Source organism: Lolium perenne, chromosome 5 (assembly GCF_019359855.2).
Source record: "Lolium perenne isolate Kyuss_39 chromosome 5, Kyuss_2.0, whole genome shotgun sequence".
NCBI classification, from domain to species: domain Eukaryota; kingdom Viridiplantae; phylum Streptophyta; class Magnoliopsida; order Poales; family Poaceae; genus Lolium; species Lolium perenne.
In genome coordinates, this window is record NC_067248.2 from 179,668,724 (window position 1) to 179,695,493 (window position 26,770).

Consider the following 26,770-nt stretch of genomic DNA (forward strand, 5'->3'; position numbering starts at 1 on the left):
TTCATCGACAACATTATCAGGTTCCTCCCCTGAAACTATATTTTTATTCCGTCACATCTTATGTGCTTTGCTTGGAGCGTCGGTTTGTTTTTGTTTTTGTTTTGTTTGAATAAAATGGATCCTAGCATTCTTTGTGTGGGAGAGAGACACGCTCCGCTGTTGCATATGGACAAGTATGTCCTTAGGCTTTACTCATAATATTCATGGCGAAGTTTCTTCTTCGTTAAATTGTTGTATGGTTGGAAACGGGAAATGTTGCATGTGGTAGTGTATAATAAAATACTTGTAGAACATTGAGATTTGATAACTTGATTCTTTGCAAATGTTTTGAGGTATTTAGATGGTAAGACTTGCTGGATAAATAAGTTAAAATTAGTAGTGGATTGCTGTCTTTAAGCTTGTGCCGTACTACAAACTCTATTTAAATAGTTGAAGGCGTAGTTGGACTTGATAGCTTTCCATGTCCGAGAGTTCATCGTAATAACTAAGTTGTGCTGAAGGTCGAGGGAGCTAGCGGGGTACTTGTGCCACCGTGAACGACCCTCCTTGGAGTAAATTTTAATCATGCTCTTAATGATGAACCTGCTAGTTGTTTGCAATAAGCTTGTGAGTTCTTTTTGACTAATGTTAAGCTACGGTTTTTGGCACTTCCACCATCCAAATTTGCTAGCCTCTTCGATACTGTGCATTGCCTTTTGCTCACATTGAGAATTGTGCATACTTCGCCAGTACATCCAAACCCGTGGGAGGACTTTCTCTTGTTCTCCTACACATAAGCCCATACATCTCCTCAAAATAGCCACCATACCTACCTACCACAGCATTTCCATAGCTGTTCCGAGATATATTGCCATGCAACATCCATTTTACATTACATGCCATGTTGTCATTTATTATTTGTATATTGCTTTGCATGATCATATACAGCTGATGTGTGGTTTACCCATGTTACGCTAGATCATTGCACATCCTGCTACATTGGCAGAGGCATACAGTTTCATACATCATGTTTCATTCATTATGAGTTATTTGTACCAAAAAGTGTGTTGTCATATTAGGATGTTGCCCCTAAAAATGAAAAGAGCCGTGGAGGCCATCAAAAAGAAAAAAAGAGAAAGAAAAAAAATGAAAAGAAAGAAAAAAGAAAAGAAAAAAGAAAAAGAAAAAAGAGAATAAAGAAAAAGGGGGCAGCATTACTATCTTTTATTCACACTTGTGCTCATGTTTTAGCACCCGCATTATTCATAGTCATTATTTGTGCTCATGTTTAGCACCTACATTCATATGAGAGAGTTTTCATGTTTTACTAGTATAACTATATGGGGAATTTACACTATAGAACTTGGGTTGTATATTCCAATGATGAGCCTCCTCAAAAGTGCTCTAGGTCTTCATGAGCAACCAAGTTGGATGCACCCCCACTAGTTCCATTGGAGAGCTTTCATACACATATAGCTCTATGTGCATCCGTTGCATGGCAATCACTACTCCTTGCATAGCTTCGATCATAAGGCTTCCTCTCTAATGGTCATTTACAGCTTTGCAAGCCTTTCTTCCATTTGGCCTTCCAAACCCCCATTAACGTTCTTTATGCCGTAACATCCTGGTGCTAATACCAAATGCTTGCGCTCACCGGTTGAGTAGACTTCGAAACAGTTGATTCATGACGTTCATGTTTATGTTTACTTGACTGAATCCTTCTTATGTTGTGAAAATTTACTTGATGCTTGGAATGAAGGATAGAACTTCTATGCTGAATACTTAATACATCTTTAATGAACTTTGTACGGTTGCATGTCTTTAAAGCAATAGTTCATGAAAACTTCTAGCTTGTCTAACTCTTGCATTATCATCCCTTATATCAATATAGACACTTGCTTTGAATGATTTGATCTCAGCTCATATGCTTTACAATAGTATGATCAAGGTTATGATGGCATGTCACTCCGGAAATTATTTTTTATCGTTTACCTGCTCGGGACGAGCAGAAACTAAGCTTGGGGATGCTGATACGTCTCCGACGTATCGATAATTTCTTATGTTCCATGCCACATTATTGATGATATCTACATGTTTTATGCATACTTTACATCATATTTATGCATTTTCTGGAACTAACCTATTAACAAGATGCCGAAGAGCCAGTTGCTGTTTTCTGCTGTTTTTGGTTTCAGAAATCCTAGTAAGGTATTCTCGGAATTGGACGAAATCAACGCCCAGGGGCCTATTTTCACACGAAGCTTCCAGAAGACCGAAGAGTCAACGAAGTGGGGCCACGAGGTGGCCAGGAGGTAGGGCGGCGCGGCCCAAGCCTTGGCCGCGCCGGCCTGTCTCCTGGGCCCCTCGTGACGCCCCTTGACCTGCCCTTCCGCCTACAAATAGCCTTCGTCGCGAAACCCCCAGTACCGAGAGCCACGATACGGAAAACATTCCAGAGACGCCACCGCCGCCAATCCCATCTCGGGGGATTCAGGAGATCGCCTCCGGCACCCTGCCGGAGAGGGGATTCATCTCCCGGAGGACTCTACACCGCCATGGTCGCCTCCGGAGTGATGAGTGAGTAGTTCACCCCTGGACTATGGGTCCATAGCAGTAGCTAGATGGTTGTCTTCTCCTCGTTATGCTTAATTGTCGGATCTTGTGAGCTGCCGAACATGATCAAGATCATCTATCTATAATGCTATATGTTGTGTTTGTTGGGATCCGATGAATAGAGAATACCATGTTATGTTGATTATCAATTTATATCTATGTGTTGTTTATGATCTTGCATGCTCTCCGTTATTAGTAGAGGCTCTGGCCAAGTTTTTGCTAGTAACTCCAAGAGGGAGTATTTATGCTCGATAGTGGGTTCATGTCTCCGTGAATCTGGGGGAGTGACAGAAACCTCTAAGGTTATGGATGTGTTGTTGCCACTAGGGATAAAACATTGATGCTATGTCCGAGGATGTAGTTATTGATTACATTACGCGCAATACTTAATGCAATTGTCTGTTGTTTTCAACTTAATACTCGAGGGGGTTCGGATGATAACCTGAAGGTGGACTTTTTAGGCATAGATGCATGCTGGATAGCGGTCTATGTACTTTGTCGTAATGCCCAATTAAATCTCACAATACTCATCATAATATGTATGTGCATGGTCATGCCCTCTTTATTTGTCAATTGCCCAACTGTAATTTGTTCACCCAACATGCTATTTATCTTATGGGAGAGACACCACTAGTGAACTGTGGACCCCGGTCCAATTCTTTTACATCGAATACAATCTACTGCAACTGTTCTACTGTTTTCTGCAAACAATCATCATCCACACTATACATCTAATCCTTTGTTACAGCAAGCTGGTGAGATTGACAACCTCACTGTTTCGTTGGGGCAAAGTACTTGGTTTGTGTTGTGCAGGTTCCACGTTGGCGCCGGAATCCCTGGTGTTGCGCCGCACTACATCTCGCCGCCATCAACCTTCAACGTGCTTCTTGGCTCCTACTGGTTCGATAAACCTTGGTTTCATACTGAGGGAAAACTTGCCGCTGTACGCATCACACCTTCCTCTTGGGGTTCCCAACGGACGCGTGCTGTACGCGTATCACATGCTCAAACCATTCAACTCATGGTAAATCGCCCTTACTTCAGACAAGACGGACATGCATAGCAACTCACATGATATTCAACAAAGAGTAGTTGATGGCGTCCCCAAGAACATGGTTATCGCTCAACAAGCAACTTAATAAGAGATAAAGTGCATAAGTACATATTTAATACCACAATAGTTTTTAGGCTATTTGTCCCATGAGCTATATATTGCAAAGATGAAGAATGGAAATTTTAAAGGTAGCACTCAAGCAATTTACTTTGGAATGGCGGAGAAATACCATGTAGTAGGTAGGTATGGTGGACACAAATGGCATAGTTTTTGGCTCAAGGATTTTGGATGCATGAGAAGTATTACCTCTCGATACAAGGCTTAGGCTAGCAAGACTATTTGAAACAAACACAAGTATGAAGCGGTGCAGCAAAACTCACATAAAAGACATATTGTAAACATTATAAGACTCTACACCGTCTTCCTTGTTGTTCGACCCTTACTAAAAATTATCTAGACTTTAGAGAAACCAATCATGCAAACCAAATTTTAGCAAGCTCTATGTATTTCTTCATTAATAGGTGCAAAGTATATGATGCAAGAGCTTAAACATGAGCACAACAATTTCTAAGTATCAAATTATTCAAGACATTTTACCAATTACTACATGTAGCATTTCCCGTTTCCAACCATATAACAATTTAACGAAGAAGATTCAACCTTCGCCATGAATACTATGAGTAAAGCCTAAGGACATATTTTTCCATATGCAACAGAGGAGCGTGTCTCTCTCCCACACAATGAATGCTAGGATCCATTTTATTCAAACAAAACAAAAACAAAAACAAACAGACGCTCCAAGCAAAGTGCATAAGATGTGACGGAATAAAAATATAGTTTCACTAGAGGTGACCTGATAAGTTGTCGATGAAGAAGGGAATGCCTTGGGCATCCCCAAACTTAGATGCTTGAGTCTTCTTGAAATATGCAGGGATGAACCACGGGGGCATCCCCAAGCTTAGAGTTTTCACTCTTCTTGATCATATTGTATCATCCTCCTCTCTTGATCCTTGAAAACTTACTCCACACCAAACTTAAAACAACTCATTAGAGGGTTAGTGCACAATCAAAATTCACATGTTCAGAGGTGACATAATCATTCTTAACACTTCTGGACATTGCACAAAGCTACTGGAAGTTAATGGAATCGAAAAATCCATCAAGCATAGCAAAACATGCAATGCGAAGTAAAAGGCAGAATCTGTCAAAACAGAACAGTTCGTAAAGACGAATTTAACTGAGGCACCAGACTTGCTCAAATGAAAATGCTCAAATTGAATGAAAGTTGCGTACATATCTGAGGATCACTCACGTAAATTGGCATAATTTTCTGAGTTACCTACAGAGAATTAGTCCCAGATTCGTGACAGCAAAGAAATCTGTTTCTGCGCAGTAATCCAAATCTAGTATGAACCTTACTATCAAAGACTTTACTTGGCACAAAAATGCAACAAAACTAAGATAAGGAGAGGTTGCTACAGTAGTAACAACTTCCAAGACTCAAATATAATATAAAAGTGCAGAAGTAAAATCATGGGTTGTCTCCCATAAGCGCTTTTCTTTAACGCCTTTCAGCTAGGCGCAGAAAGTGTGTATCAAGTATTATCAAGAGACGAAGCATCAACATCATAATTTGTTCTAATGATAGAATCAAAAGGTAACTTCATTCTCTTTCTAGGGAAGTGTTCCATACCTTTCTTGAGAGGAAATTGATATTTAATATTACCTTCCTTCATATCAATGATAGCACCAACAGTTCGAAGAAAAGGTCTTCCCAATATAATGGGACAAGATGCATTGCATTCAATATCCAAGACAACAAAATAAACGGGGACAAGGTTATTGTTAACGGTAATGCGAACATTATCAACTCTCCCCAAAAGTTTCTTTGTAGAATTATCAGCAAGATTAACATCCAAATAACAATTTTTCAATGGTGGCAAGTCAAGCATATTATAGATCTTTCTAGGTATAGCGGAAATACTTGCACCAAGATAACATAAAGCATTACAATCAAAGTCATTGACCTTCATCTTAATGATGGGCTACCAACCATGCTCTAACTTTCTAGGAATAGAAGTTTCGCGTTCTAGTTTCTCTTCTCTAACTTTTATGAGAGCATTTGTAATATGTTTTGGGAAAGCCAAATTTATAGCACTAGCATTAGGACTCTTAGCAAGTTTTTGTAAGAACTTTATAACTTCAGAGATGTGGCAACCATCAAAATCCAAACCATTATAATCTAAAGCAATGGGATCATTGTCCCCAATGTTGGAAAAAATTTCAGCAGTTTTATCACAGGCAGTTTCAGCAGTTTTAGCAGTGTCAGGCAGTTTTTCACGCTTTGCATTAGAAGTGGAAACATTGTCAACACCAATTATTTTACCATTAATAGTAGGAGGTGCAGCAACATGTGAAGCATTAGCATTACTAGTGGTGGTAATAGTCCAAACTTTAGCTATTTTATCTTCTTTAGCATTTTCTTCTTTTTCCCACCTAGCACGCAATTCGGCCATCAATCTTATATTCTCATTAATTCTAACTTGGATGGCATTTTCTGTAGTAACAATTTTATTATTATGATTTTCATTAGGCATAACTTTCGATTTCAAAAAATCAACATCAGCAGCAAGACTATCGACTTTAGAAGCAAGTATATCAATTTTCCCAAGCTTTTCTTCAACAGATTTGTTAAAAGCAGTTTGTGTACTAATAAATTCCTTAAGCATAGCTTCAAGTCCAGGGGGTGTGTTCCTATTATTGTTGTAAGAATTTCCATAAGAATTACCATAGCCGTTGTCATTATTATAAGGATATGGCCTATAGTTGTTACTAGAATTGTTCCGGTAAGCATTGTTGTTGAAATTATTATTTTTAATGAAGTTCACATCAACATGTTCTTCTTGAGCAACCAATGAAGCTAACGGAACATTATTAGGATCAACATTAGTCCTACCATTCACAAGCATAGACATAATAGCATCAATCTTATCACTCAAGGAAGAGGTTTCTTCGACAGAATTTACCTTCTTACCTTGTGGAGCTCTTTCCGTGTGCCATTTAGAGTAATTAATCATCATATTATCAAGAAACTTTGTTGCGTCGCCTAGAGTGATGGACATAAAGGTACCTCCAGCAGCTGAATCCAATAGGTTCCGCGAAGAAAACTTTAGTCCTGCATAAAAGGTTTGGATGATCATCCAAGTAGTCAGTCCATGGGTTGGGCAATTTTTAACCAAAGATTTCATTCTTTCCCATGCTTGTGCAACATGCTCATTATCCAATTGTTTAAAATTCATTATGCTACTTCTCAAAGATATAATTTTAGCAGGGGGATAATATCTACCAATAAAAGCATCCTTGCATTTAGTCCATGAATCAATACTATTCTTAGGCAGAGATAGCAACCAATCTTTAACTCTTCCTCTTAATGAGAAAGGAAACAACTTTAATTTTATAATGTCACCATCTACATCCTTATACTTTTGCATTTCACATAATTCAACAAAATTATTAAGATGGGCAACAGCATCATCAGAACTAACACTAGAAAATTGCTCTCGCATAACAAGATTCAGTAAAGCAGGTTTAATTTCAAAAAATTCCGCTGTAGTAGCAGGTGGAGCAATAGGTGTGCATAAGAAATCATTATTATTTGTGGTTGTGAAGTCACACAACTTAGTATTTTCAGGAGTACCCATTTTAGCAACAGTAAATAAAGCAAACTAGATAAAGAAATGCAAGTAACTAATTTTTTGTGTTTTTGATATAGCAAACAAGATAGCAAATAAAGTAAAACTAGCAACTAATTTTTTTGTGTTTTGATATAATGCAGCAAACAAAATACTAAATAAAAGTAAAGCAAGACAAAAACAAATTAAAGAGATTGGAAGTGGAGACTCCCCTTGCAGCGTGTCTTGATCTCCCCAGCAACGGCGCCAGAAAACAGTCTTGATACGCGTACAACACGCGACCGTTGGGAACCCCAAGAGGAAGGTGTGATGCGTACAGCGGCAAGTTTTCCCTCAGTAAGAAACCAAGGTTTATCGAACCAGTAGGAGCCAAGAAGCACGTTGAAGGTTGATGGCGGCGGAGTGTAGTGCGGCGCAACACCAGGGATTCCGACGCCAACGTGGAACCTGCACAACACAACCAAAGTACTTTGTCCCAACGTAACAGTGAGGTTGTCAATCTCACCGGCTTGCTGTAACAAAGGATTAGATGTATAGTGTGGATGATGATTGTTTGCAGAAAACAGTAGAACAAGTATTGCAGTAGATTTTATTCGATGTTAAGAATGGACCGGGGTCCACAGTTCACTAGAGGCGTCTCTCCGATAAGAATAAGCACGTTGGGTGAACAAATTACAGTTGGGCAATTGACAAATAAAGAGGGCATGACCATGCACATACATGATATGATGAGTATTGTGAGATTTAATTGGGCATTACGACAAAGTACATAGACCGCTATGCAGCATGCATCTATGCCTAAAAAGTCCACCTTCAGGTTATCATCCGAACCCCCTCCAGTATTAAGTTGCAAACAACAGACAATTGCATTAAGTATGGTGCGTAATGTAATCAACAACTACATCCTTAGACATAGCATCGATGTTTTATCCCTAGTGGCAACAACACATGCACAACCTTAGGATTTAATGGAGGCATGAACCCACTATCGAGCATAAATACTCCCTCTTGGAGTTAAGAGTAAAAACTTGGCCAGAGCCTCTACTAATAACGGAGAGCATGCAAGATCATAAACAACACATAGGTAATAGATTGATAATCAACATAGCATAGTATTCTCTATCCATCGGATCCCAACAAACACAACATATAGCATTACAGATAGATGATCTTGATCATGTTAGGCAACTCACAAGACCCGACAATGAAGCACAATTAGGAGAAGACTACCATCTAGCTACTGCTATGGACCCATAGTCCAGGGGTGAACTACTCACTCATCACTCCGGAGGCGACCATGGCGGTGAAGAGTCCTCCGGGAGATGATTCCCCTCTCCGGCAGGGTGCTAGAGGCGATCTCCTGAATCCCCCGAGATGGGATTGGCGGCGGCGGCGTCTCTGGAAGGTTTTCTGTATCGTGGCTCTCGGTACTGGGGGTTTCGCGACGAAGATCTTAAGTAGGCGGAAGGGCAGGTCAGGAGGCGTCACGGGGGCCCCACACGCTAGGGCCGCGCGACCCCCCCTGGGCCGCGCCGCCCTAGTGTGGCGGCGCCTCGTGGCCCCACTTTGTCTCTCCCTCGGACTTCTGGAAGCTTCGTGTGAAAATAGGCCCCTGGGCGTTGATTTCGTCCAATTCCGAGAATATTTCCTTACTAGGATTTCTGAAACCAAAAACAGCAGAAAACAACAACTGGCTCTTCGGCATCTCGTTAATAGGTTAGTGCCGGAAAATGCATAAATATGACATAAAGTATGCATAAAACATGTAGATATTATCAATAATGTGGCATGGAACATAAGAAATTATCGATACGTCGGAGACGTATCAGTGTTCTTCTTCCTTTGATTTTAGTTTCTTAGCAGGAAAAGGCATTTGCTTTTGTACCCAAGGTTCTCTTTCATTACCATGTTTCTTAGCAATAAAATCTTCTTTAGTATATACTTCTTATTTTTAGCATGCTTTTCTGGTTCATTTTCAACCTCTTCTTTATCAGAAGCATCATTCTTATCATTATCTTTATCATGTTCATTACCACTTTGGGCCAAAGATCGAAATAGAAATACTATTAGGATCATTAACAGGCTCAGAGGATTCTACAACATTTTTATGTATCTTCTTCTTTTTTTAGAAGGAGCACTAGGTTCAATTTGTTGAGAATCTTGTTCAATTCTTTTGGGATGTCCCTCAGGATATAGAGGATCCTGGGTAGAAACACCGCCTCTAGTTGTTACTTCATAAGCATGTTTTTCTTTAGAACTATTTTTTAACAAGTCATTTTGCACTTTAGTGAGTTGATCAATTTGAGTTTGAACCATATGAAAATGTTTAACAAGCATCTTAACATCATTGGAGGTTCTCTCCACAATATCATGCAAATTACTAATAGCTTGAGAATTTTCCATTAAATGATTATGTACACTCAGATTAAAATTTTCTTGCTTAACAATATAATTATCAAACTCATCTAAGCATTGAGCAGGAGGTTTAGAATACGAAATATCTTCCCTAGTAAAGCGTTGAAGAGAGTTTACCTCAATCATGGATAAAGGGGGAATTTTCTTGCATAAATCTTCTATGGGAGGTAAATTCTTCACATCTTCAGATTTAATACCTTTCTCCTTAAGAGATTTCTTGGCTTCCCTCATATCTTCATCATTTAATTTAATCAAACCCCTCTTCTTCAATATTGGTGTCGGGGCTGGTTCAGGTGTAGTCCAATCATCATGATTCCGGCCTATTTTAGCCAATAATTCTTCAGCTTCGTCTGGAGTTCTTTTCCTGAAAACACAACCAGCACAACCAGGAGTTCTTTTCCTGAAGTCCGGGGTAGGGACGGCGGCGTGCGAGACTTGGGTGACGGCAACGCGGCAGGGCGGTGCGTGGGCCGGAGCGGGCGGCCAGGCGTGGCCATGGCGGGCGTCCGAGCGGAGCGGGCGCGGCCGGCGTGGGGCGGCCGGCGGGCGCCACAAGCGGCGGCAGCCGAGTGGGAGCAGGCGGCGCCGAGAGCGGCGCGGCTGGCCGTGGCTCGCGCGGCCGTGGCGGGCGGCGGTCCGAGCTCACGCGCTGGCCGTAGCGGCGGCGGGGCCGGCGCAGCCGCGGCGGGGCAGGGGCTACGGCTAGAGGAGGATGAAGAAGAGGGGAAAAAAATCAATTTGGCATATTTGGGAATATTCCCTTTTACAGTTTAGGCATACGGGGTCTGCTAGCTCGGATAAGTTTTCGGTCGATCAAAATTGAATACAGGGCACTCTACTCGCGTTTTAAGGGGCAGAAAAATACGGTGTCTGTTAGACATGCTCTAACAAGGCCTTAAAGTGAATTTGGGCAAACCAGAAATATACGAGTTTTGAAACCTGGATTGGTACAAACGTGATAAATTTCGGCAAATTACACTACAAACTTGCTAATTTCAGTGCCCACCCAAAAATAGAGAAACCTTCACCAGTTCACCACCGGGCCACCCCGTCGCATATCCCGCCGCCGCGCCGCCATGGAGGACGCCGAGGCTAAGAAAGCCACCTCCCCCTCCTCCCTCTTCTCCTTCTCCAACGCTTCCTTCGGCTTCGGCTTCGACGCCGCCCCCGGCCCTCCTCCTCCGCCTCCGCCGCCAGCCGTCGAGGTCCTCCTCTCCGAGGTATTTCTCCTCCGGTTTCTGTTGCTTCTTGTTCGTCTCCGTGTTCTGTTCGGCGCAAGGTTCTATTTTCACATTGTTTCCCTTGCAGGAATCACCCGTGGCGGCCGGCAACGTGGAGCCTCTGGTGGTCGACGACTCCCTGTCGATTTACAAGGTGCGTTTTAGAAGTGCCTAACTTGTGTTTGCGGAAATGCCTCTGACACTAAAATTCTCTTGTTCCACCTACCATTAGTTATCTCTTCTAAGTAAAGAGAAAAAAAAAAGGACCGGCCTAATGTAAGCAATTACTTGATCACTCTGTAACCTATACCGTCGAGAATGACACAATGATCAGTCGAGCATGCAAGCATTAGGGCAGTTTTATCTGTTTGCAGCCTGCATTCTTTGCTCCTGTATAAGCTCATTTGCATGCCAGTTGAACTGCGCAGACTCGAGGATGCTTAAATACTGCTGCATAAGCACGGAACTTCCATTGTGGCATGTTTGTTCTATGCTACATTGAAAGTGTAGAGCTGTTAGAACTGCAAACTGAAGCGAGGATGATAGGATCAAGACAGAGCATGCCAAATAAGTTGTTATGTTGTCTCGCCTGTCACAAAACTTATAGGAGAGCTTGCAGTAGTTACCCCACTTGTGCTACCACTAATAATACTAATGTTGTTGTATACAATATCTCGATTTTATTTAGACTTAGGACCGCAATTATGCAAGTATGCAACAGGCAGCAATATGTAATGAAGACATCTTAATATTTTTTGGACTATCTGGATTCTTTAATTGCAGGTGCCTTTGTTTTATCAACCTTCACATGCCTTTTGATCCGTTGGCTGATTATTCTCATAGTAATTCTAGGTGAACTTTACCGAGGAAGTGAGGAGAACTAGATACTTGAAAACGCTTGATTACAAAGTTGTGTAGAGATTATGTGTGTATTCTCTGATTATGTTTAATTGTTATAGATTGTAGTCTTTTCCTTTCACTTGTATTGTGGACAATTTCTTATTTTTTTTATACTTTATCAGCTATGCAAATTCCTTGCCGGGGTTCAGGAAATGAGGAAGCCTGCAACAAAATTTTCTGTATCTTGAATTATTTTAACTGTAAGCTGTGCTGTTTGCTAGCCATTATGTTTAGATTAGCCTCAACTCAGGTTACCTGGATTTCTTGTGCTGGGATTAGGATCTGCTGTCCTCTGTGAGCACCACAAGTTAATAGTACCTCATCCCCACACATGCAAGACTGCCTTAATCTTGGCCGACCAAATAAAGTGATAGGTATAGTGCTTGTTATGGCGTTAAACATAGAGTAAGGTTAGTTAAGATTAGATGGCAATACCAACTATAGGAAGTGATGATTCAATTATATTCCAAGCTACTACAGATAAATTAATTATTTTCTGGTCTACTTATAACGGCTATATAAGTTAGATCACTCCCATATATTTGCATTAATGAAGAAATAAAAAAAAAATCTTGATTGGAGCTGGGTTGTGCGTGGGTAAGAGTGATAGGGCACTGCCAGGTAGAGTGCCCTACCTTTCTCCTCGGAGCTGTACACATGCCGTACCTCTTTCCACAACAGCATTTTTGTTTGTATGATCAGGTTGCTGCTATAGATTGAAGTTCACATTGAATACCTATATTTCATTTTTCCTTCCAACATGATATTTGTTGAATATTGAACTGTGCTTTTAGAGAGAAAAACAAGACATTTTTGTACTGGTTCGTTGGCAGATTTGCAGTTCTAATTGCACAATGATAAGTGTAACTTGCGGAGGCAAGAAACTATGAGATTATGAATATTGCGTGACTGTTCCTTAATGCTCACTACATGCTTCGTGCTTCACCAACAGAAGCAAGAACACGGCAAATCTGATGAATCATTGATTTTTTTAGTACGCTAATCTTTCAACCTCTCTCCCCAAAACCCGAAGTAAAAAAAGTTAAACATATTCCTTTAGCTCTAAAATAGTTGCTCGAACCACCCATTAACTCTTTGATTTTGAAGTCTGAGCAGAAAATATCTCGTCAGATCACTACTGATATTCTAAAATCTATAGGGAATAGTCTGACATACAAGTTTCTTGTTCTTGCTTTAGCCATATTTCACATGTCATTTTTAGATCCTTATGATGATGTCAAACTAATAAATTCTCTTCATTTATCTTATTCATTAGGGGAGAGTGAACACATGTGATGTTTTTGGGGTAAAAAACTCTGATTTAGTCCCAGGAAAATATGAAGGTAAAGACTATCTAAAACTTGTTATTTGCAGTACATTTTGTCTTATTTGTGAACCTAACAATATCCATGGGTCCTAGGTGGGTTGAAGCTGTGGGAAGGTTCATTAGACTTGGTAAAGACCCTAAATTCAGACATCAAAGATGACCGATTGCTTGTAGAAGGCAAGCAAGTACTAGAGGTGGGATACTTGCTCTCTCTCTCTCTCCTACTAATCATGGACTGTGTTATGGTATCTAGCTTACAGAGTACGTCGAGTCTTCGAAAAATTGCTGATGCAGATAGTTGTAAGCTGATAAAATGGTATATTCAGATATCTGCTTACATTTTCTATCTTTCTGATTTTCAGTTAGGATGTGGACATGGCCTTCCTGGCATCTTTGCAGGTCTCAAGGTATATGTCTGTTCTTCCCTTGGCATGTTTGAGATATCCTCAATTATAGCGATTTCTTAAAAGCTCGAACTTTCAGGGTGCTGGTCTAGTTCACTTCCAAGATTTCAATGCTGAGGTCCTTAGGTGCCTCACCATCCCAAATGTTAAAGCTAATCTGTTCAAGGAATCATCTCAAGGAACATGTACATCTCAGAGTGTTGGTTTTTATGCTGGTGACTGGAGTGAAATCGACAAGTTACTTCTTTGTGGAGATGCTGTCCATGATAAAACAACGAAACACCACACAGAAAATGAAGGGTCTAGTGGCTATGATATCATCCTGATGGCTGAGACTGTGTATGCATTGGATTCACTTCCTAGTCTCTACCGTCTGATCAAGAAGGTAAACATCCAAAATCCTTACTGAATCTTGTTTCTTTTACTGCATTTTTCTGAACATTTATTGTTGCTTACGTTTATAAAACCTTTTGCAGTGCTTACGCTACCCTGGTGGTGTGGTTTACATGGCAGGAAAGAAGCATTACTTTGGTGTAGGTGGTGGCACAAGGCAATTTCTACGCTTGGTTACAGAAGATGGTAAAATTTTGTTAACCCTTATATGTTCTCCCGTAATGAATGCTTGTTTTTTGCACCTCCATAATGGAAGGTTGGAGAAGAACATATGAACCTTTTATATGGTCACGAAATGCTCAGTGTTTTTTCTCTTATCACACTGCGTGTTTATAGCAAATTTGCATGTCAAGATTCCACCTAGGGGTTAAGTTCTGCATTATTACTTTGAAAGCAGGCATCAATACATGTGTTAAGAAAGCAATTTGCATCCTGCATGTGGAGGTGAGGATTGAAATATCCTTTGTTAAATACATCACATGCAAATACCATAGACCAGCTGTTAACACTTCAGATGCACAACTTATTTGGATTCATTGTGTGATTTTATGTCAGGCAGCTGCATGTGTTGTGGTATTCATGCATTATCTTTACTTTTCTTTTGTTGTCCTTCTAGGCGCCATGCAATCCGACCTGCTCGCTGAAGTTACTGATGGATCATCCAATGTTAGGGAGGTTTGGAAATTCTCGTTCAAGTAGACTAGCATTGTATTTGTGGTTGTTGTATCAAATACAAACATGTGCTGGGCTCTATACTGGTAGAATGTGAGCCTTAGTTTAGCTGTTTCATGTTGTGTTAATCAACTGTTACAGTTTACTGAGAGGTCATAGATGTATTTGTTCATGGAGTCTTATCTCTGGATTACAATCATTAAACATGTGTACCATTTTCTTCTGATATGTTAATTCTCCATGATTTTCTCTTGTACCATCATAAAACTTTGACAACAAAAGTATCACTCTTTATTGCCCATCATAGCAAAGATTCTTGGTAATTCCAATGGCAGACAGAACTGATTGAGTATGAATAGCAACTGACAAGTCATCGGAAAGGGGAACAAGAAACAAAACTGTACCACCATACTTTACCTCTACTTTCCAGATGCCATGATACACATGGCACCATATGCTGCCATGGCAATCAGGAATTTTTTCCAGTAGATACGCCAGATGTACTCCAAGAAGATAAACTGGGAGAGGTGTGAGCGAGGAAGGGACATGGATGTGAAGGGTTGCTAGGCCCATGTGGCACAAGGAATCAAAACATTAGGACGGCCTTTGTCCTCTTGTTCATGCTCCAATGTTTCTAATTATCAGCATTGTGCCACTTTGGGGTCACTCCATGTGCAAGCTACTGTTGAGTTTGTCCTCAGATGATCTGCATCTTCCTCGTAGCTCCTATATCTTCGCCTTGCAGCTTTCCCCTTGAGCTGCAAAAAATGATGGGGCTGCAGGACACTGGCATCTGCGGCAGCCGGACGGGCGGCTTCTTCCAGTACCAGCGGCTGGAATGCCGGGACGAGGGGGTCAGCCCACGCCCCAGGCGGCGGTGGCTGCCGTCTCTGAATGGTAAGGCGGCTTACTCTTGTTTCTCTCCTCTCAAGAAGCTCAAGTGGAGCAGGATCAGCTCAGTCCTCCTGCTGAGGAAGGCTCCCCAGGCTTCATCCAAGATCCGCCACGCCACCTTGGATGATTCCTGCCCAACCATCGTCTTCTTGTCGCAGTGGGGGCTTCCCGTGCTCTCCCGCCCCTCCATGGCCAGTAGCAAGGGCAAGTACCCCCATGGGAAGGGCTTCTGAGAAGCAGCAGATTGTGTCCATTTTTCAGGTGTCGTCTATGTTCCTAGTGATCTATGTGTTTGTATTGTATGCATGGTATATAGCTAGTTGTGTTCGATCTGAGATCAGGCACCCTGCAAATCGGTCATTTTCAGATCTTGTGTGGAATTGTAGGTTGAATTTAAGTTAATGCCAGGTAGAAGAACTACAAGGCTAATAGACGATCCTGTGCCGTGTGAATTGTGATACGAAGATTAAGATTTTGCCCTTCACCCATCAGAAAGTTCACATTCTGCATTGAGAGGCGCCGTTTGGATTGCCTCATTGCCTGGACTGTGGAGAATGAACTGGTTCTTGTAAATTTTCAATTCTTCCAAAGAAGGTTAAGATGTGAGGATTCTAGTGAAAAAATTACATTCTAAAGAAACGTTTCGAGTTCATTTGTTGTTCTACTTTACAGTTAGCTTACACTGGCGGTTCTACCCTACTGTTGGCCTGGGAGGCCATAGTGTAGGATGGAGCACATTATCAGGCAGCCACTTGTCCTTCCTAGGACCACGTGTTCCAGTGTGAATCATGGTGTTCTAATTTGTGACAATAAGCCATTACTTAGACGATGGAGCTTCCTTTGCTCCACGACTATATGCACCTCCCATGGCACCTTTCCTCTCTCGAGAGCACAACTGCACAAGCCACAACCTAGGCAATGTTCTCCAAAACTTTAGGAGAGTAGTAGGCTATATATAGTTTTCTTCCGTTCTGGTGTAAACTCTGGTGGTTTTGTCCTCGATTGCGGCATGATCTTTGTAAACAATGGGTTCTTATGTAAAGCTATAGAAAAAACTGATGTCCCATTTCACTGCATTTTGGGTGCTCTTGCTTGAAACATTAAGGTTCGCATATATCGTTGTCCTTTCAGTGCTCTATTTTATTGCGAAACATGGTTTTATTGCAAAATATCTCATGAGCCACGTGAAATCTTCACCCGATCTAGTTGGATGTAATATGGTAATGTGCACTCATCGACATCATCGAGGTTAGGGCTCTGAACTCGATCGCCTTTCTCTTTGCCTATCTTCGAAAATATATAAGGGAATATGACTCCATTCTAAAAAACAAAGTCAGAGGTACGTGCCACTACATTAACCCGGCGATTGACATGAATAAATGTGTGCTTATCCTATAAATGGTGACATATAGGACTTCATGAACACTACTCGCACCAAGGTCTGTGTGTCATGTGCTTATAAAATGAAGTCAACAAATTAAGTAAATATCCTCTCAAGCGCAAGCACTGAATACATACAACCTTACAAGGTACACATAACTGTAGAAAAAGTACTCCACATAACTCACAAATAAATATGTAACTCCCTCCTCCCAACCTACATACGTTTGCCATCATATCGGACACACAAACGCTCCCAACATACGAAGAGAGAGAGAGAGATCAGACATGGAGATGGAGAGTTTGGAGGAGGAGGCCAAGAAGAGGAACATGAGCAAGAAGAAGCACGCGAGGCTCCACAAATCATTCCGCCACTTCTCCAAGGCACTCAAGAAGCTCAATGGCCATGGCCGTCCAAGCGCCAACGACAACCCATCCCCCGCCTCCACCAGCTCGTTCCTCTCCGCGTGCATGCACCCTCGGACCCACTCCTTCTCCTTCCCCGGCGGCCGCCAACGCCACGTCGATGCCCATAACCGCGACAACGACGACGATGCTCTCGCCGCCGGCTTCCGGTCACTCCGGATCGGCCCGACGGCCGTTCTTGATGACGACGGCGACGACGGTTCGTCGACGCAGGAAGATTACGATGGCGTCGAGAGCGAGGAGGGCACCTCGCAGGCGATGGCTGCCACCAAGGCAGTGGTGGCCGGTTCAAGCGGCGGCGTGGCGGTGGTGACGTTCTCCGTCGCGCCGTACGAGGACTTCCGGCGCTCCATGCGAGAGATGGCCGACGCGCACTGGGCAAGGCGGGAGGCGGCGGCGCCGGCGGTGGACTGGGACTTCATGGAGGAGCTGCTCTTCTGCTACCTCCAGCTCAACGACCGAGCGGTGCACAAGGACATCCTCCGGGCGTTCACCGACACGGTCGCCGCGCTCCGGCGGAGGCGCAGGGCGCCGAAGCCGAAGAGCAGGCGGACACGGCGTCGGCAGCCCAAGGGTGACGACGGAGGAAACGTTGGTGACGTCGAGGAGACGGTGGCTTCGTCGTGACCCTGGTGAACGTAGCTCGCCGGCCGGTGCCGCCGGGCCGTCGGCCGATTGCAATTATTGTTCCGTCTGGTCTACTTACGCAATGGTACGTGTAACGTGTAATACACGCTGTTTTTCACCTGAGGTTCGATGTATATGCGTTCATCGCGTGGCTTAATTGGTTCAAGGCAGGTAACAGGTAGTTCAGTTACTTTGCAGAGCAAAAACTTTAATGAAAAATTAGATGAACACAGAAGGAGATACTTTGGGCAGGAAAGACAAAGAAAGAGCATAAAATATGATTAAATGGAAAAGAGTTTGTAGACTGAAAAGTAAAGAGGATTTTGATGTAAACATTACTAGGAAAAGACCTATAGCCGCGCGGATTATCGTCGGCGCGCTAAACTTTAGGTATGCCGGTGCTATTTACCGCCGGCACACCAATTATAGGGGCGTCGGTGATGCCAAATACCACCGGCGAATCAAAAATTAATGGGCCGAGGGTAATGGTCGATGAGGTTCGTGCCATGGAAAAATTGGAGCTGCTCTGCCGGTGCGCCACCATATTGGTGCGTCGGGGGTAATCAAATTACCCAATTTTTCCTCCACACCCAATTTTTGGTCCGGGGGGAATAATGACCGGCATAATTTTTCCTCTACACCCCCCTCCTCCACCTCGGGCCTCCTCCTCCTCCGTTCATGAATTTCGATATATTATGCAAAATGAGGTCATGTTTCGGTAAAGCTGGATTTCTGGTTGCATACAATCTCCGATGAAAAACTTTTTATATTAAAATATATCTACGTGAGATTTCCTATCCGATTTCAACCACCTATGGTCTTTTAGAAAAAAATTGGATTCAGAAAATTCAAAACAGAAACATGACTTTTTCAGCTTTTAGATTTTAATGAAAAAAAGTAATTTTTTTTACCACCATATTGATGCGTCTGCGGTAACCCCAGGGTATATATGCCAAACTAGCCCTCTGCCTCTTCTCCTTCCTCACTTCTCCCCCTTCTCCTTTTTCCCTCCTCCTCCTCCTCCTCCTCCTCCTCCTCCTCCTCCTTTTCTCCTCCTCTCATTGCTTCTCCTTTTCTCCTCCCAGATGGCTCCTCCTCCTTCCCCTCCACCTCGGGCCTCCTCCTCCTCCTACTCCACCTCGGGCCTCCTCCTCCTCCGGTGACCTCCTCCTCCTACTCCACCTCGGGCCTCCACCTCCAGACGCCTCCTCCTCCACATCCACCTCCACCTCCGGCCTCCTACTCCTACACTGGCGCGGTGAAAATAACAAGGTGGCTTACGGTCACGGTTTTCGAGGATGAACTTGAGCTAGATCTAGATCTAGATTGGCCTTTTTTTGAAATTTGAAAAAAATATACCGCGGTGCACCAGGCCAAGTGCGCCAGGGATAACTCGTGTTACTACTTGCGCACCAGCTGCTGCACCGGCGGTAACCCATTACCACAAGCCTGTTTTCACCAGTGGGCTCTGGTGCGCCGGCAGTAGCCTTTTATGGTGTGCTGGCAATAAGGATTTTCCTAGTAGTGAAAGGACCCCATAAAACAAAACACCAGTCTTCGTTGTAAATGGTGGTGGAAATTGGAAACATAAAATGATTGATGGCATGAAATTATACAAAATAAGTATGTCGTGAATTTGAACTTGCTCGGTCTGTTCAATTGCGGTCTTATAATACAATCTCATTCTTTGTCCAATCGCGGTTTCTGTTTCTGTAGCATCTTGCGAGACCTAGAAATATAGATTTCCCTTGTTTGAAATCTCTGCACAAGGTTAAAGAAACATATTTTTGTGGGGGGGAAAATGATATTGAATAGTGAAAACATAGTAAGATTCTAATTGGATCACTGGTTGAACAACAATGCTTTATGTATAGCCATCATCCTTCACCATTTGACATATCCTTGGCCCAAGATGTGACTTTTCCTCATGTGATTCAGGTGTAGTTCAATATGAATATTCCTTTTGGAAGATGCATGCCACATGATGTTTTAAATCAGTGAAATAATATTATGAAAGCTACAGATGCATAGATCTCATGATCCTGATAAAGGGGGCCATTTTTTGCTTGCTTATATATCAAATATGACACACATATTTTTACGGAAATTTCATGTACTAAAACATATCTTTACAGAATTATAATATGTTTTGAATGATTCCATGTGAACTATGTACAAACTAAAATGGGAGGACATACACACAAAAACATGTCTAATATATACAATTTAAAACCTTGTGTAAATCAAGAACATATTGATAATTGATAAGGAAAAGAAAATCAACACGAAATTGAGCACTAAAACGGACTGCCGAGTATGACATACCTCATGCGCAATGCGCTACTTGCCCGCCATGTCAGTGAACCAAAGGGAACCCTATTTATGGCACATTTCCTTGTTACCAAGACTCCTTAGTTGATTGTATAGTTCTTTTTTTATATTTCATGGTCCTATTTGTAGGAAAATTTGAAAGGGGGAGGGGCAAGTGAACAATAATTTACTTGGAGGGGGGCATATAGACAATTTCTGAAAATGTTATGGGGCAATCTACATATTATATAGGGTGTCTTTCAATAAATTTTCCAGCATATGAAGGACTATGACCCCAACCCGGACCCCTGGCTCCATCCCTGTCTATTTGGGTTAAAAGAATTTCACTAAAAGTTGCAGGATAAAATTCTAGTTTTTCATTGGTTCCATTCCTTTCAAAAGATTGGACAGAGCTTAAAGTGTTTTCCCCTTGTTTCTATGACAACTCCCGTGTTCTTGGTATGTAAATTTGCCGCCAAATCTTTATGATACCTAGGGGTGTAAATGTGTTGGATCGGATCGGATATTGTTATTTCGATATCCCTTACTATATTTTTCAGCGGATTCGAATCGAAGCGAATAATGGTTGGGTGCGGATTATATCGGATTGCGGATACGAGCGGATTCAGAGCGAAATCGGACCAGAATCGGATATTTGATAAATTACACACGTAAAATTAGAAGTATAATTCCTTTATGTAACAACGTAAGCATAAACTTTTATGTAAAAACGTAAGCATAAAGCGTGTAACACTGGACCGTATCCAAAGTTGCACACTTATTTGTAGAACAAAGCAACTTACATGCAGACACAACATGTATAGTTGGAATCCGTAGACTAACCTCTGCATTGTCTAGATATGTGGGGCTGGACTAATTTTATTTGATTATCATCTTTGATAACATCCGCCAAAAGTGATGGATAATATGTATCCGTCGGATATTAACAGTACGTACCCACCACACACATAATATGATACAATGGAAACTGCATTATCAAGCAATGGAAAAAGAAAAGAGAATCGGCACAAAATCCAGCATTAAAGTACCAGCTGCCAAGTGGGACATCCCTGATACCACTGGCCCCACATGTCAGTCCCCTCTTCCTAGTGTCGACATCGCCCTCACGTGCGCCAATCCCCCAACCCCACTCCACGTGCTCTTTCCCCCCTCCCTCTCACTGCCCCGGTCCCACCCGCCAGCGACACGCCACCGGCGACGCGCCCACCAAAGCAAAAAAATAAAGCCGCAGGCGATAATAAACAACCAAAAAAAAAACGCCGGTGGGAAATGATAGGAGGAAAAACCTATAGACGTAAAGCCGCCGCTTCGTGTCGACGCGACGCCCTCCCTCTCCCTCTCCTCGTCTCCATTGCCCCGAGCTCGCGCCGCATCTCGCCCTCCCTCTCTCTAACTCCGGCGGGGCTCGCCTCCGTTCCCCGATTCGGCGCGAATCGGAGGTTGCGCGGTGGATCGGGGGCGATCGGCTGGGATGACGGGGAAGAAGCGCAAGGCGGAGGCGGCAAGGCTGGAGGAGACGGACCGCGCCATGTACGGCGCCTTCCGGGGCGCCGCCAACTCGCTATCGCAGCTCTACACGCTCGCCATGGGCGGACAGAAGCTCTCCTTCCAGGCCGGCGAGCGCCACGCCATGGTACGTGCGTCCGTCCGTGCGGGGCCCGCCCCACCCCTGTCCCTCTGACGGCGTGCAGTTATTACTGACCGACTGACAGACTGATTGATTGGTAGATTGATTCGTGCCATGTTTCTCCTGCTGCTGCTGCTTCAGTTCGGATTGATTGGGTGACGTGGGAGATTGGATTCTGTTTCGTAGAATTCGCCCCTTTTTTTGTTGGGGAAGGATTTGGATTTGGGGTGGTTAGGAATCAGTCGATGCCAAATTTTATTTTTACAACCTTCTCTTCTGTGAAAAGTTCAGATTGTTCATATAATTAGGAATCAGTCCATGGCAAGTGATGAAATTGTTCCAATCCTGGCATAGTTCTTGTGTTGAACTGCAATCTCTGCTTCAACTTCAGCAGTTACGTGTGGCACACAGTTCTTGGTTCTTTGGGGAGTTGCCTTGTCGCAGCGCGTGTTTTGACCTCGCTTGCATATTTTTATTTGATGTGCAATCGTCCAATAATTGGTACTAATGCGTGCAACAACTGCGGTTAGAATTGACCATCTCCGTATGGCGATGGAGGGTGTGTGCAAAGCGGAAGGGTGTACGACTTTGCTTACGGGACGGGTTACTTCTGGACCAGTACTAAGGAGTCCTCCTTTTCTGCTTTACTTCAGCTTACGCACTGTAGTCACTCTCACCATTAGGTGTAGAATGCTTTTCCAATCACGGAAGGCGAACCTTGGATGTCCTTTTATCATCACTAAATTGTATGCTTAGCTCTGTTGCTGCCTTAGTTTCCATAATATCAGAACACCCTAAAAGTTAATTGGACTCAAGTCTCGTCGTGGTGTGAGCATGTTCTCAACTGGTTATATGAAACACTAGACGATGCACCTTTCAGATTGTTTTCTACAAAACTGAATTAGTGTAAAGGCAAGAGATATGGTTTGGTCATTTTCTTTTAGTGTAGAAGCACTGCCACAATTAAAAACAAAGTGGTACCTGCTCAGGTTACTTATATTTTATAATGGGGTTGCAGTACTGGAATGGTTGAACAGCTAGTTCCTTATGTTTGCTAATATTGTTCATTTATTTTACAGTCCTATTATTGTTTTTATGCTTTCGCATAGTCATAGACTGCTCTTGCAGTGCAAAGCCAGCTAAATAGTTTCGTCAATATGGCAAATGTGGTATTTGACCAGAGTTTTCTCACCAATGTTCTGAGGTCTACTCATATGGATGAGTGCTGGTATTATAGTGCCCCTACATTGAATTACCCCCAGGGATGGATACCTCCGAGTATCTTAATTTTTGTTTGAGGGACTGCAAACTATCTTTTTTTCCCCAGATTACTTTCAAGCTATGAATAACTTACACCAACTCTGTATGACTAGGCATGTCATATTTTTTGTGCACACGTGGTATTTTCGCAATATTAAGTCGGAAAGAAAGGAACAAGACAATGTGTGTGTCAAATTTACAGGCTTTTTGAATGTTATGAACAACCATGGTGGGTAATTGTCGTCAACCCCCGCCATGGCTAGCGGTAGGCTGTAGCCTGTGTCGCGAGGTGATTAAAAGTCGGTAAAGTTTGGAGGAGAATACTTATTTAGGATTCATGGCACTAACATATTGTTAATGCTAAGTCTTATCCTATTTGGTTTCTTCTCTGTTCTAACTGCTTCGGCCTCGAACATCTCAGCTGCGAGGTGTGCACTGCACGGCCATATGGGTGCCGGCTATATTGAAGAAACCACATGCCAGAACGTTTCTAGAATGACGATTTACTCCCCCCCCCCCCCCCCCCCTCCTCGAATGTTGCACCACTTAGTTCTACCAGTGCCTAGAATCCACTAGGATTGTACCTGCCTGCAAACGGCAGCAGCGTATAGTTTCCTTTGGTGAATATCACATTCCAGTTCAGTTTTAAAGTTCTCCTTGTGCTGCCAGACATCTGTTCCTTTCTTCTTTCCCCTTCTGATTATTGTTATTCATTGTCTGTTTCACTTGAGCAGGAAAAGCTGTATGAATGGATTTTGAGGCAGCATGAAAATGGATTGAGGCTGACAGTTGCTGATATAGCCTCGCACATCCAGGTAAGCAGTATTTCACTATTTTTTTTCCTTTGCTAAATTTAGGGAACTATTTATATTATAAACATGGACTTCAAAATATTGGATGAATTAATTTCAAGGACCATGTTTGTCCTGGTGGTTTTGCAAGCTTTGCCATCTTATTTCTTAGTGAACAATGAGGCATAATGAATAAGATATTGAGATGAGCTTATCATCCTTACAAACCTAACACTAATTCTATTGGATGAATTAATTTCCAGGACCATGTTTGTCCTGGTGGTTTTGAAGGTTTGCCATCTTGTTTCTTAGCGAACAATGATGCATAATGAATAAGATATTAAGACGAGCTTATCGTCCTTGCAAACCTAACACTAATTCTACGCACTGATTGCTTCCTTTTACCAGTCAGTACTTCTAGCAATAGCCTCCTAACATACAGCTACATCACTTATCCCTCTGTCATTCTAGCAGAAGACTGATAATTTACGTTTACGACCCGTATGTATGTGTAGCATGAGATTCAGTATGGAGGCGACAATCCGTTGGCCTCTCCAAGATCACAATATGCTAGCCAAAGCACTCTGGCCACTGTCCATGTACCCAACACAGGCAACCAGCAACCATCTCCGAGCTTATTTGCACTAGGAAACCCAGGGTTAACTCAGTCCAAGAACTCGGCAGTCTTTTCAAACGCATTATCCAGCCCCGTCCGCCGGGGTCTGCAACCATACCATCTGGATCAGGCTGGCGATGCAGGCTACTTCGCAAATGGCTCAAACCGTGAGCCAAATCCCACTGCTTCGAACGACTCATCCATGGATATGCATTCGGACAGCCCAGCTCATGATGAATCCTCCTGAGCAGTTTGCTCCACGGAGTTGGAAAAAAACAGCACATCCAGAGATAGAACAAACTGGAAAAAAGAACAGCCAATGCAGTGAAAGAAGAAAATTAGCTGCCAGCTGCCAGATGCCTGATGCCTGTTGTCGCCGCTCAAGTAGGACTATTTGATTTAACCCCGCCTCCATTAGCCTGCTATGCTAAGCATGTCTTATGTTTGTCACTTTTTACCGCCTGTTTCTTTGTGAAGATACTGTAACCTTCATGCATCTGTGTTCTGGGTAAAATTGTAAAACTTCGATTTATCTGTGCATATTACTGTCGGTATGTGGTCAAGTGTATTATGCTGGCAAAAGGAAAACTTATTAACAGCCTCTCTTTCGTGGAGTACGCATTCTGCTGTTGCTTTGTCAAGTCGCTGTAGCGTCTCTGTATCTACTGCCGCTGGGCATGTGGCAAGAAGCGAGAAGCATTGAAAAGAACTGACATTGCTGTTCTTGTCTACATGTGATGTGTCTACCATTACTAAAATTCCTGTGGACGGCTAAGATATGCTTATCTCGAAGGTGCTGATCGTGTGGAGTGTATTGCAAATTCTTCTGACGGTCTAGCTGGAGAGGGCTTGGATGAGCGTTGGTTGTTATCTTGTTGATGTGCTGTGTATCTCTTCTGGATTGCTATGAGTTCAGATTTCTCAGGATTAGCTCACATGCCACCATAGGAAAAAAGTAGCCAAAAGAAGTGTTTTTTTTCAGGATACATATAGATTAATCAGGCATATAGTAAATAGATAAGTGCATTTGTCGTCTCTGAACTTATCTCGATCTGTAGCTTTCGTCCCTAAACGAAATTATTTTGGGGTAGAATTTTCACCTTAAACTGTCAATACTGGGCAGTGTCGGTCTTAGAGTGGTATTGCTCGGCCAAACCCGATTTTCACCTGATGAGGCATGGTTTCGGCCACACGACCAATCCGAGGTGGCAACACACTCACATGTGGCACCTCCCACGTTGACACGGAAGAAGAATGGTCCATTAACAGTTTCAGGGATCTTGACCAAGTTACGTTGTGAAGAGAACCATTTTCAGTCGTCCAAAAATACAAGTGGTTTGAGCCTTTTGTTTTGTTACCGATAGATCTACATTCGACATGGCATTCCTGGTTTCCTGCTTCCTCTTCATCTGTCTCAACCATAACCGTATGTGTGTCTCTCACTCTCCTTTGAGGCACCTCCTCTTGAAACCCTCCTTCGACTTCAGAATGTGGACATATGAAACTTCCTCGACCATAGGGGCACCAAGAGCCCTCTTGTGTATTGCCGCGACATGTTGGTAATTTCTCCGAGCTAGCAACGGGAGCACCCTCATCTCTAAATCGAACCTAGAACCGATGAACACTAAGCTCTTCGGTTTCAGCTCCGCCTCCATCCTTCGATGCGGGAGTAGACGTTCAGAAATTTGAACGTCAAGCCGGTGTCGTCGTGGTACATGTCGAAAGCACGGCGCACCTGGGAAAAAAATAGGGCAGCGATATGGGTCAGTTCATGGCAATCAGTACATTGAAGGGTCGACGGAGGAGGCACGGCGTATGCATACCCTGGCTTCAAAGTCTTCGCCGCTCACCGGCACTTTGTTGAGCTCCTCCTGTATGCCGTGCCATTTGCTGCACGCCATCTGTATGATCCCCCAATGGGTGGCCATGGCCTTGTCTCCCCGGTTCATGATCGTCTTGTTGAAGTAGAGATCGACGAGCTTGCGCTCGTCGAACGCCGCCTTCACTCGAAGCCAATACGTGTCGAAGGACTAATTCGCCCCGGTTATGCCGTTCATGGACACGGTCATCCAAGCTTCAGCGAGGCACTCCTCTTCCCTCGGCGTCCATTTGATGCGCGGTTCGGCCGGCGGCGAGTCCTTCTTCCTCT

The 26,770-nt window shown here is 43.0% G+C and overlaps 3 protein-coding genes across 3 annotated transcripts; all 3 read left to right on the top strand.

Moving 5' to 3' along the window:
• The first annotated feature begins 10,739 nt into the window (after positions 1–10,739).
• Positions 10,740–14,895, top strand: LOC127300797 (uncharacterized). Its single transcript, XM_051330966.2, has 8 exons — positions 10,740–10,973; positions 11,062–11,127; positions 13,150–13,216; positions 13,294–13,394; positions 13,563–13,607; positions 13,684–13,989; positions 14,081–14,183; positions 14,614–14,895. Exons 1-8 carry the CDS (start codon positions 10,830–10,832, stop codon positions 14,694–14,696), a joined length of 915 nt encoding a protein of 304 aa, XP_051186926.1. The 5' UTR covers positions 10,740–10,829; the 3' UTR covers positions 14,697–14,895.
• A 131-nt stretch (positions 14,896–15,026) lies between these two features.
• LOC127300798 (uncharacterized) lies at positions 15,027–16,047 on the top strand. The gene is made up of 2 exons (XM_071820195.1): positions 15,027–15,824; positions 15,950–16,047. The coding sequence occupies exon 1, from the start codon at positions 15,371–15,373 to the stop codon at positions 15,794–15,796; it is 426 nt and encodes a 141-aa protein (XP_071676296.1). The 5' UTR covers positions 15,027–15,370; the 3' UTR covers positions 15,797–15,824; positions 15,950–16,047.
• Positions 16,048–21,659: 5,612 nt separating this feature from the next.
• On the top strand, positions 21,660–25,226 carry LOC127300799 (uncharacterized). The gene is made up of 3 exons (XM_051330969.2): positions 21,660–21,960; positions 23,949–24,029; positions 24,521–25,226. The coding sequence occupies exons 1-3, from the start codon at positions 21,799–21,801 to the stop codon at positions 24,866–24,868; spliced, it is 591 nt and encodes a 196-aa protein (XP_051186929.1). The 5' UTR covers positions 21,660–21,798; the 3' UTR covers positions 24,869–25,226.
• Positions 25,227–26,770: the final 1,544 nt, after the last annotated feature.

What these genes read in the sequence shown, in the direction of transcription:
- LOC127300797 (XM_051330966.2), top strand. Translation starts at nt 10,830, where the DNA reads ATGGAGGACGCCGAGGCTAAGAAAGCCACCTCCCCCTCCTCCCTCTTC. An exon ending in AAGGCAAGCAAGTACTAGAG is followed by an intron (nt 13,395 to 13,562) that starts GTGGGATACTTG and finishes TCTGATTTTCAG; the next exon opens with TTAGGATGTGGACATGGCCT. An exon ending in TCTACCGTCTGATCAAGAAG is followed by an intron (nt 13,990 to 14,080) that starts GTAAACATCCAA and finishes AACCTTTTGCAG; the next exon opens with TGCTTACGCTACCCTGGTGG.
- LOC127300798 (XM_071820195.1), top strand. Translation starts at nt 15,371, where the DNA reads ATGATCTGCATCTTCCTCGTAGCTCCTATATCTTCGCCTTGCAGCTTT.
- LOC127300799 (XM_051330969.2), top strand. Translation starts at nt 21,799, where the DNA reads ATGACGGGGAAGAAGCGCAAGGCGGAGGCGGCAAGGCTGGAGGAGACG. An exon ending in CCGGCGAGCGCCACGCCATG is followed by an intron (nt 21,961 to 23,948) that starts GTACGTGCGTCC and finishes TCACTTGAGCAG; the next exon opens with GAAAAGCTGTATGAATGGAT. An exon ending in ATATAGCCTCGCACATCCAG is followed by an intron (nt 24,030 to 24,520) that starts GTAAGCAGTATT and finishes ATGTATGTGTAG; the next exon opens with CATGAGATTCAGTATGGAGG.